This window comes from Protomyctophum bolini (assembly GCF_963924005.1).
Source record: "Protomyctophum bolini genome assembly, chromosome: 7".
NCBI lineage: Eukaryota > Metazoa > Chordata > Actinopteri > Myctophiformes > Myctophidae > Protomyctophum > Protomyctophum bolini.
Window position 1 is genome coordinate 23188108 of NC_137868.1, and position 10631 is coordinate 23198738.

The following is a 10631-nucleotide window of genomic DNA, read 5'->3' on the forward strand; positions in this document are numbered from 1 at the left end:
TTCACATTTAGCTAACCAGCTACGTAAACTTAACATTGATTACTCCCACGCGGCCACGCAAGACTATTTTAAATTGAGTGATATATATTAAGGTAAATCAATGTCAATCACGTTCGCGTGTCACTTTATAGCAATGGGAAATTAATCTCGTACTTACATGACAACTATACGATGGTGTTTTATTAAATGTACCGCAGCTAGCAAGCCTTTATTAAGTAAACCACCAACAGTTGCTAAATGACCGTGGAATACCGTAGTTCCAGAACTTCCCGCTGTCTATTTGATTGACATGAGTGAACATAATGTGACCGTAGACGTGACCGTCCCTCTTAACGAAAAACAGCCAATCAAAAGGCACGAAGCTCCACCTGAACCCGCCCACTGTGCAAGGTTAACGCGCCGAAAATAGCCGATCTACAAGAAGCCCACAAACTTGACGATCTGCTATTGTAGATCGTGTAGATCTGCTATTTTCGATGCGAGACACCGTTGTACGACTGGGTGTGGGGCGGTGGTGTGGTGGTGGTGGTGGTGGTGCCGGTGTGAGTAACTAACCGGTGGTGAAGAAGCCCCAGTCTGGCAGCCTGTTATAGTGATTTGTACATTTAATAAAGTTATACATTCACATTTTTCATTTTTGTAGAAAATATGATGATTCTTTCCCCGTCATAAATCTACATGTGATGTATGTTTTACTCTAGCCATATTGATATTCACATGACGCTCGTATGACAGTAGTTTTACTCCAATGTTTACAAACATTGTCAATGTACACCCCCCCCCCCCCCCCCTAAAAAAAACACAGTTTAAGGCACTGACTGCTATTTTTATGCATACAATAATGGGTGCTAGTGGAGCTCATCTGCGAGGTGCTAGTGTGGTTTGCGTAGTATGATCGTACTCTCACTCTGGGAAAAATAATACATTGGATGATATTACTGTCAGTGTTTCTGTTCCTGGTATTTCATTGGCTGTTTTCATAGGCTTCTTCTGTCGCCTCCGTTTTGTTATTGGTTACTGTAAATGTCTACCACAACCGGGAAATCCCTAGTGGTGATGTCACAAATCCTTTCGCCATTTTTGTTGAGGCGCAAGCAGTCAGTAGTGTTCATGAGAAAAGGAGGGTTGCTTTAACACAGGTACTGGAGTTGAGCTGAGCAGAGAATTATCCATTTATTTGCGGGTTATTTTTTTCTGCAAGCCGGGACATCTACTTGTCCGTCACATTAACACAATGTCGTCAGAAAACCTGGACTCAGACACTCAGGTGGACTATGAGGACGAAAAACAGGTGGGTTTTGATGTAAGAGCAGAGGCAGTATTTGTTAGCACATAGCCTCTGAGCATGTTAGCTAGAGGTTGCTAACTAGCTAGCACAAGTGAAGTGTTTGCCTTCTGCTGAGTGGTCAGGGGCAGGGCTCGCGAACAGTAGTAGTATTGAATTAGCCATTCAATAACCAGGGAATCGTGTGTCGCGTATGTTATTCAAAGCATTTGTTTGATTCGCCTCTGTGTTGCTTTGTTTCCCCATTGCCTCTTGGTTTGTCATTGGTTTGCTTTTCCACAGCAGGTTGGGCCTCATTGTTTGGTATATCCTGTCAACAGCTGCATTGTAACATGTAACTACGCATTCCAATATATATACTGTCATAACAACAACAATGATGCTTAGAATATACCATTTGCAATTAATCGGGACGGTACCTCAGGAACCAGTGGCATCAACCGCAGTAAGACTGCATGCCCCCATTTCGTTTCTGGCAGTTGCTTTTTTAATGTTCTGCTGCTGCATTATCCAGAGACGTAGGCTAGTTTGGCTACTGTCAAATAATATCGTACCGTTTTCCCGACGAGGGTTTTGACAGGTTTCCCTGTGGGTTGAGAAGGTCTTGTTGATAACCTTGGTCACTAATGCTCATACTATACATTTGGAGAAAAAAAGAGATACTGTCGCGCTGGTTGCATTACTGTAGTAATGCAAAATGCTGTAGGATCGCTATCCTTTTGGGTACCTTCAAAGAATGTCCATTTCTTGAAAACCAATATCTGCAAAATAGGCAACATCATATCTTGTTAATGCAAACAGCAATTTTGTATAATGGTCTGCTCGCTCCACAATTTCTCTGCTGGGGTCTGAACATACTGCTGGTGGCTGAACTGGGGCCCATACATTTCTCATCATGAATCCAAGGCAGGTTAGGCAGCCCTCCCAATTGGAATCTGGATAGTGGTTTCTGTGTCCTGATTCACATTATCCAAGCCCTGGTGACCTTTTATATAGTGGACACCAAATACCATTCAGCATGCATAGACATACATCTATGCATGCTGAATGGTATTTGGTGTCTGCTCACTGACTTCCATAACTGAGACCCAAACAAGGTGTGTCCCATTAACCTACTTTAGTCTGCTTTCCTTCCCTACTTTCAGATACGACAGTTGCCCGACCAGTTTGACCATGTTACCATGCTGGCAGTGGCAACAATATAAAAAACATGTATGTTAGACATGGAATACCACTTAGGTATATTAGGTGTGTGTGTGTGTGTGTGTGTGTGTGTGTGTGTGTGTGTGTGTGTGTGTGTGTGCATGCACACACATTACCAATGTGTACATGTTTTGTGTAACCTGTACACATTATTTACAGATAAGTAGTAGTAGTAATCTTGAGATTGACTGGAAAAAGATCCTGCAGAGCCGTTTATAGCGCCAATAGCAGAGTTTACCCAGAGCTTGAATCGCAATGAATGTGAAGTGAACCTGTTGGTAGTCATCTTAACTTCATTTAAGCTGTTTGTCGTTGTGATTAATGGTTTTCAGGTTCCAACAATGCTGTTATTTTGTGTTTATGTTTACAGGGCACAGTCATGAAATGAAATTTAGTAATAATTTATACATATGTTGGTTTGCTCTTGTTTCTACAGGACTCTCAAGAGAAAAATGGTAACCCAGTAAAGGCTGAGGAGGCCAAACTCAAGGCCAAGTACCCCAGCCTGGGCCAGAAGCCTGGAGGGTCTGACTTCCTTATGAAGAGACTACAAAAAGGGGTACGTGACGATGATATGGGCCTGTCACAATTATTACATAATTGCAGAGAATCACAATTTTTAGATAATTATCATAATCCCATCCATGTTGAAAAAAGTTTATACTGTACATTTTCTAACCACTATGTAAATAGCAGATGTATGTGTTTGCGAAGCAGTGAGCACTTACTATGAGACCTAGCAGATCATGTCTGTCTGTGTGTGTGTGTGTCTGTCTGTGTGTCTGTCCCGCTATCCAAATATGGAGTGTGTTGCATCAGCAATCACTCAGCTCCATATATGGGCACAAAAGGGGCCAGGTCCACTCAGCTCCATATATGGGCAGAAAAGGGGCCAGGTCCACATATACAGTAACAGCGGGACAGACAGACAGACAGACAGACAGACATGATCTGCAGGGTCTCAGCTGCGTTCGCTTCCCGCGTTTGCGCGTCTTACTGGTAGAGTGTCTATTTCAGTTTTCTTTTAGTTTTTAGTATAAAGTTATTAAATGTCACTTCAAGTTATTTGAAGTTACCTTGTGCAATTTGTTTATGAAGCTTAAAAGACAAACAGAAATGCAATTTGTATTTATATTAAGTGCTAAAACACAATTATTTGTACGACATTTTCTTGATTTGATTGTTAACATTGGTTTATGCTTTATTAACAAGCGTGTAAACAGTGCGATAGTACAGTAAAAAAAAGCTATGCTAAAAGGCCATTGTAGTCCATAACTGTGATCACAGAGCCATACCTAGGAGACCATTGACCATATTCACATACATGAATGCCATTTTTCTCTTAGATAATACAGGGTGACGACAGGGTGGGGTTTCCCAACTGAGTATGATGACGGCGCAAAATGGCTGCTGTGCACATATTGTCAATACTTTCCATCCAAATATTATTGCACTAATCAAAGCGTTGCACTTCATTAAATATCCAGGAATGTAATGATAGACAGTGACATCAAATGTAGTAACTGAGGCCAAGTAAGTGAGCTGGGGAAATTGTGAACTAAATTACATCCTGGATGGTAGACTAGACTATACAGAATATATACAAAATTGGAATAATGATGAGAAAAAAGATTTTCAATATTACAGAATAAAATGACCTCAAACCCTAACCAAGCACAGAGCAGTGCTTGTTCGTCCACATGTCGGTCCGTTGGTGTGTCTAATCTGCGTGTGCATCCCGACAGAAAACACACCTGCTTTGGTTTTTGACAGAAACAACTACCTCAGGTCTCTTTAAGGATATGAGTTTGTCTTGTCTTTCTCTTCCTATCCAGCAAAAGTACTTTGACTCGGGAGACTACAACATGGCTAAGGCTAAGATGAAGAACAAGCAGCTGCCTGTGGCGGGGCCTGACAAGAACTTGGTGACTGGGGACCACATTCCCACCCCTCAAGATCTGCCTCAGAGGAAGTCATCCTTGGTAACCAGCAAGCTAGCCGGCTAGCCTCAGTCAACTTGTAAACGACTCCCCACACCCGGGGCTCACAGAGAACGACCACCCCCCCCCACACACACACACACACACACACACACACACACACACACACCTGTTTCCCCAAGATGTCCACCTTCATCTAACCCTTCCTTGTTCATCTTCAGACAACACTTGGCTTTAACACATCAGACAGAGCTGTATAAGTTAAACTCCATTTGCTTGTATATGGGTGAGGTGGGGTGGGAGGGTTGGAGGTTTAGTGGCTCCCATGGCTGCAATATCCTATACCTTCTCACCGCACACATCTCTGCCCTCCCTTGCACACTCTGTTCTGCCACCTCCTTTATGTCTTGGGTTTTCGGTGGTCCAAGATGCATCCTGGTAGATGTGTTTCATCAGGCAGCGTGTTGGATGGGGTGAGTTAATGCACTTTGTATAATGTAAAAAAGAGTGATTTTTTTTTTGCATCCTAAATGACACCAAAATGTGTGTATGTTAAGGGAGTTAGGAACCATGATTGCGCCGTTTTCCTCAGCAGTCGTGTTACTGTTAACCCCTCCATTATTGCTAGTGGTGGGATAGATGTTTGTGAACAATTGCTTGCATACCAAATCTTTAAGGGTTGACTACACTACCTATCTTTTAGGAAGCGTTCACTGAAATTGTATCAGACAAATGTGGAAAACTGAATCAAGGCTTCATCTTATCCTGTCTTTCGGTTATTTTGTTGAAAGAAATCCTGGGGTGGTCTGCTACAGCTCAACCAAAAGGGATTCATGTTGCTTTAATTCTTGACTCCCATTGCTTATTTTCTCTATAAATATGCTGCATGATTGTAACATATGACAAACAAAACCCAACACATTTTTGGACGGAGTGGAGTGGGTGCCCCAAGTTATAGGATGTATTAAAGCAAGTTAAGCAACCATGCAAGCTCCTGGAAAGCTCATGGTCACGCTTTCTTCCTTCACTCTTGCTGTCTTGACAATCCACATACACGCTGTTCTGTATGTTGCCCTGGGCAAGAGCCAGCAGAATATATCCTTGTATCAATTTAAAGGCTGGGAATTATGTCAATCTCTGTTAAGTCTTTGTTTAGTGGTTGAGTTGCATCACAGGGTGAGTTAACCACAAGCCTAAAAGATTTGTAGAGATTCATGCACCATTCATTAAGTTTAAGTTTGTGTAAATATATATTTTTTCTTTAATTTCTTATGTTTTCACAGGGCTGTTTATTTGGCTTTTGGTTATCCATAGTATCACTATCACAACCATTAAGCCATGTCCATGCTACTGATAGATTGTGTTCCTATGCTAAACACTAACTAGTAATGGCTCTCAGTTGGTTCCCTGTTACTCTAGCTAGAAGTGTCTCTCTGGATAAGGTTGGATGCCTCTAGTGTCCTGCTAAACGGCAAATCATTCTCCCATAATGACAGCCTAAACAAACAGAAATCTATGATCTCACTGGTGTCATAGAGTAAATGGCAGGTAACCTGTATATCGTCAGGTATCAACACAGCTCCTAAGATCATCACTGGGCTTAAATTGGGGCACTGCATGCTTGCAAGATGTGCTTACTCCTAGACTTGGCAAAGAGGAAAGAGATATCATGGCATGAGGAGAGGGGGCAAAGTGTGAGTGTGTGGTTAGGTCACTTCACACCTGTTGTGGTTCACCCTCTGAAAGAGGTAGGAACCACACTTGGGTGAAGTTCTGCATTCTGATTAGAGCTGAACTAGAATGCAAAGGTGATGCAAATTATCCTACTTGTGTTAGTGCTTCAGGGAATGATCAAAAACGTACACACTCCACCATGTAGTCTACTCTAGACAATACGATGCATGCATCCTCCTGGTTGAAAAATGAAAATGTTTTCTCATTGAGACTCTGGAATGTGTCAAATTGTCAGAGAAACTGACATTTGAGTGTGCTTGTGCTGGAGTTGTATGAATGCACTGTTTCCCCCTGTTACTAGCCATTGTAACTACACTTTAGGGGAGAGAGATTTGTGTGTATCAATTATTTCTCACCTGCTTTCCACTAATTTCATGGCCTGAGGTATTTCTGTGATTCAGTGGTTCCTCTCTCCTTTTAGTTGAACATTTATCTGTTATATTTGTACTGCAGAGGCTCTGTGAATCTGTATAATATGGATATATATATATATATATATGTAAATGCTGCTGATTCAGTCGATGACAAATCTAAGAGACGACGCTCTGTAAAGAACACCTGTCCTGAATGATGCTAACAATCTGACCCTCTTCTCTGAATATCTGTTTCAAAGTTTCTGTGGGAGGGTCAATTAAATTTCAGCTCAAGACATTGGAATACATGAAAGGAAATTCTATCCATATTTTGAATTTTCACTCTTGAATTTGAATTCATTGTTGAAAAAAACTTAATAGCAAGCTTAAAGCTAATGAAAAGTATATCAGTAGATGCTGGGTTATTACACACACACAGACACAGGACAGGAGTTCTTGAAAAATACTGCACTGGCTTTGTACAGAGCAATTCGATGAGAGTGATATAGTAGGGTATGTTTAAATACCGTGACACAATGTGTCTCCTGTTCAAACATGTGCCAGAATGTATACAAATTTAAATGATTGCTGTGTGCTCTAAAAGCAATGGTTCCCAAACTGGGGGGAGTCCCCAGATGATTGTTTTCTCACTCAACAGTAAACTTAACTAACCAACATACAGTATAAGTGTATACAGGGTATCTGCACATTTTCTAAAGTTGATGACTTTTAAGACCTTTTTAATACCTCTAAAAGGAAAAGATAAGACCATTACTAAATCAAGTAACCAACAAACTATACTATTAAAAACATTGCCAAATTGTCAAATATTATGTATCTGTGCTGTGATACAGAGTCAAACTAAATACAATGCCTCAACTCTTTCACCTCAATTCCAAGTGCTTGTCATGGTTGGTAGGGAGTCCCAAGATCAAATATGATTATTTTGGGGGGTCCCAAGATCAAATATGATTATTTTGGGGGGTTGCGGCCTGAAAGGTTTGGGAACCCTTGCTCTAAAGTACTTTGTGCTGCTTTTACCTTAACTGTTTTCTTGTTGTTTTGCCTATAAAGTAAGGATTTTTTTTCATGTGTTCTCTTATTGCGTAATTACTATATTTCATCCTAGCCCAAGACAACTGCAGGGATATCAGGGGCACCCTTGCTTCACAAAGGGGGTTTACAGGATAGGATGTCTGTGTGGAGAACATAGGATTGATTTTAAAGACATCAGAAAGTACCAAGAGTACTTAGAATGTTTTGGTTGTGTGGGAGTAGGTGAGAGGATTTTTGTCAGTATTTGAAATAAACTTTTACATGAATAAGAATTTGCTGTTTTTGTTTGACTGACAATCATTGCTATAGTCACTATATGACTATAGTATAGTGGTTAGTATAAAAAAAGTGTATCCAGCCAGCCTTTTCCATCCATTTATTCGGGGCTCAGTTAGGGTAAAAGGGGCTCTGCATTTCGCAGACATAATAGTGACATAAATGGTGTATACTTGTATAATTACCACTAGGGGGTAGCAAAGTCATGTGCGAGATTGGATTCCTGCAGCTTCTGCACTGTTTTACAAACAACAGTCCTATTGTTTGACATCACTATTTTAACAGCAATAAGGAGTCAATATGTATAATGAAGAAATATAAACTGCACACAAATCAATCACCAAAAAATGAATTAAACCCCATACATCCTAGCATTATTGCAGCCAATAATTAATCAATGCATTTTATTAGTTTAGTTACACAAGGTTTGTGGAAATGTATAATTAGTTTAATGGCAGTTACAAGTTACACATAAAAACAAAGTAATCTATAAAAGTCCACTAGTTGTCTAGCAAGAATCCAAACAACTTGCTAATGGTAAATAAATGATACAACAAATATATGAACTATCGTTTAATGCACAGGAATCCGCTGGACTTGATTTGTGACTTGATGTACACACTGTATGCAGACATCGATGTACAAATTGTCACAAATCTCCATAATATTTTATATAGACTTTAGTTTATTTGCCTATTCCAGCGGAAGAGGCATGGCGCTGCGAAGGCGGCGTTTAATGACGTCACGTCAGCTCTGGTTCCGCCCATACACAATACAAATACACTACGTCAACGACTTCACTTCCGTTGCAGTTTTTGTCCGCCATGGGATACAGCTCAGCCTAAGATTTTTTTGTCCCTCTTTCTCACAAGCTAAGCTACCAACGAAGTCATATTGTACTATAGTTTCACTTTTAGTTTGAGGTAAACTTTCATAGTCGACAACCATGATGAATTTTTCGGCGAAGTGGTCGAAACGGGCCTCAATCGTCGAGCATTTTCTCATCCCTGCTCAAAATGGAGTCGTTACCGGAGTCGTGGAAGGGCCCATGCACTATGGCGCAGGAAATCCCTCGTTTCAGATGACCAGGGACACTCAACACGGGACCGTCGTCACCAGCGAGACGCCACAGCGGCCTAAGAAATTCACATCACATCTTCTGTCACATCTTGTCTCAAAAAATGACCTCGGCGACAACGACGAGGGCTCTCTACCATGTACCCCGGAGCTGGACGGTGAGATCGACCTGTCTAGTTGTTCCGCGGGGGACGAGGTCTTGGAACAGGACACAAGACATCTTATCAGCAGTTTCCTAGTGGACTTCGTAAGTGTATCTCAACCACGCAGGAAGCAAAGCGAAGCCCATTCAACCATGCAAAGAGTTGTGGAGGACGTCATTGAAAAACACCGATACTTATATAATGGTAGGTAGTTCACCCAGACGGCAGAGACGAGGCCTTGCCAATTCTACTGATAAGTTATCTAACGTTACAGTGTGTGTGTGTGTGTGTGTGTATATATATATATATATATATATATATGTGTGTGTGTGTGTGTGTGTGTGTGTGTGTGTATATATATATATATATGCGTGTGTGTGTGTATGCACATGCATGCAGGTAACAGTTACTCGGTGCAGTTACATTAATTCATGATACGTAACCTTGCATGCATAATTATGGGTGATTTCTGACATGTGTTTTTCTTTTTTAAAGGTATGATAAACAAACTCGAGCTGGATGAACGAGGAGATGACATGAGTTTCATGAGTTCGGTAGCAAAGAGCCTCTTCAGTGATGGTACCACAAACTGGGGTCGCATTGCCAGCCTGGTGGCCTTTGGGGCAGTTGTGTGTCAGTGCCTGAAGAAGAAGGACAGGGACCAGTGTGTACGATTGGTGGGCCACGAAATCTCCACGTATCTCCTTAATGACCAACGGGAATGGTTGATCAAGAACAATTCATGGGTTAGTCATAAAACTGTTTTATGTATTATGGTATGAGCAAGTAAGGGGGTCAGTTGCATAACCAATCCGTTGTGCAACAAAGGGTGCATGCTCAGTCCTGTCTAAATCTAACTTATTTTTCCTCTTTTTAGGATGGTTTTGTGGATTTCTTTCGGGTAACGGACCCAGAGTCCACAGTGAGGAACACACTGATGGCAGTTGCTGGATTTGCTGGGATTGGGGCGACCTTGGCCCTGTTAATCAGGTGAAATTGTTGGACTCAAGAGACTGTTTATCCTGAACCACGTAAAATGGGACACATGCTCAAATATTCCATTGTTTCCAATGGAAACCGTTAGAAGATGGCAATGGGTGATGTGAGGAAATAAATGGGAAATTGGAAAGATAACTTTCCACGAGTGAAAGAGTTTGAATATTTTGATTTTCTTTTTCTACAGCAATTTCACTTTATTTTGGAAATTGCTTGAGAGGTTGCTTAAGTTTGTGCAGTCTGAATAATCTTTTATTTAATGTACAAAGTACACATTTTATTTTTCTAATAAATATATGAAAACTGCACACTGTTTCTATGCACTGTAAATCTAAATGCCATGTTTGAAGCATGGTTCCCTGTACTGTATGTTAATTCCACACAGGCATTAAACCTATTCCCTATATGGTATATCTATTCCCAACTGTTGGATCCTGTACTTAGTATAGTATAGATAGTCTACGCATGCCCAGTGAAGGGCTGTAATTTGCATCAGTCAAGCTTAATTTCCTTGTTAGGAAAATGTATCTGTACAAGGCCTGAAGAATGAGCACATTGAGGATTACTG

The 10631-nt window shown here is 41.0% G+C and overlaps 2 protein-coding genes across 2 annotated transcripts; both read left to right on the forward strand.

Moving 5' to 3' along the window:
- Nucleotides 1-1093: 1093 nt before the first annotated feature.
- ensab (endosulfine alpha b) lies at nucleotides 1094-7843 on the forward strand. The gene is made up of 3 exons (XM_080768756.1): nucleotides 1094-1291; nucleotides 2925-3047; nucleotides 4324-7843. Exons 1-3 carry the CDS (start codon nucleotides 1235-1237, stop codon nucleotides 4492-4494), a joined length of 351 nt encoding a protein of 116 aa, XP_080624882.1. The 5' UTR covers nucleotides 1094-1234; the 3' UTR covers nucleotides 4495-7843.
- Nucleotides 7844-8636: 793 nt separating this feature from the next.
- Nucleotides 8637-10371, forward strand: mcl1b (MCL1 apoptosis regulator, BCL2 family member b). Its single transcript, XM_080767798.1, has 3 exons — nucleotides 8637-9271; nucleotides 9563-9813; nucleotides 9945-10371. Exons 1-3 carry the CDS (start codon nucleotides 8794-8796, stop codon nucleotides 10059-10061), a joined length of 846 nt encoding a protein of 281 aa, XP_080623924.1. The 5' UTR covers nucleotides 8637-8793; the 3' UTR covers nucleotides 10062-10371.
- The last annotated feature ends 260 nt before the right edge of the window (nucleotides 10372-10631 follow it).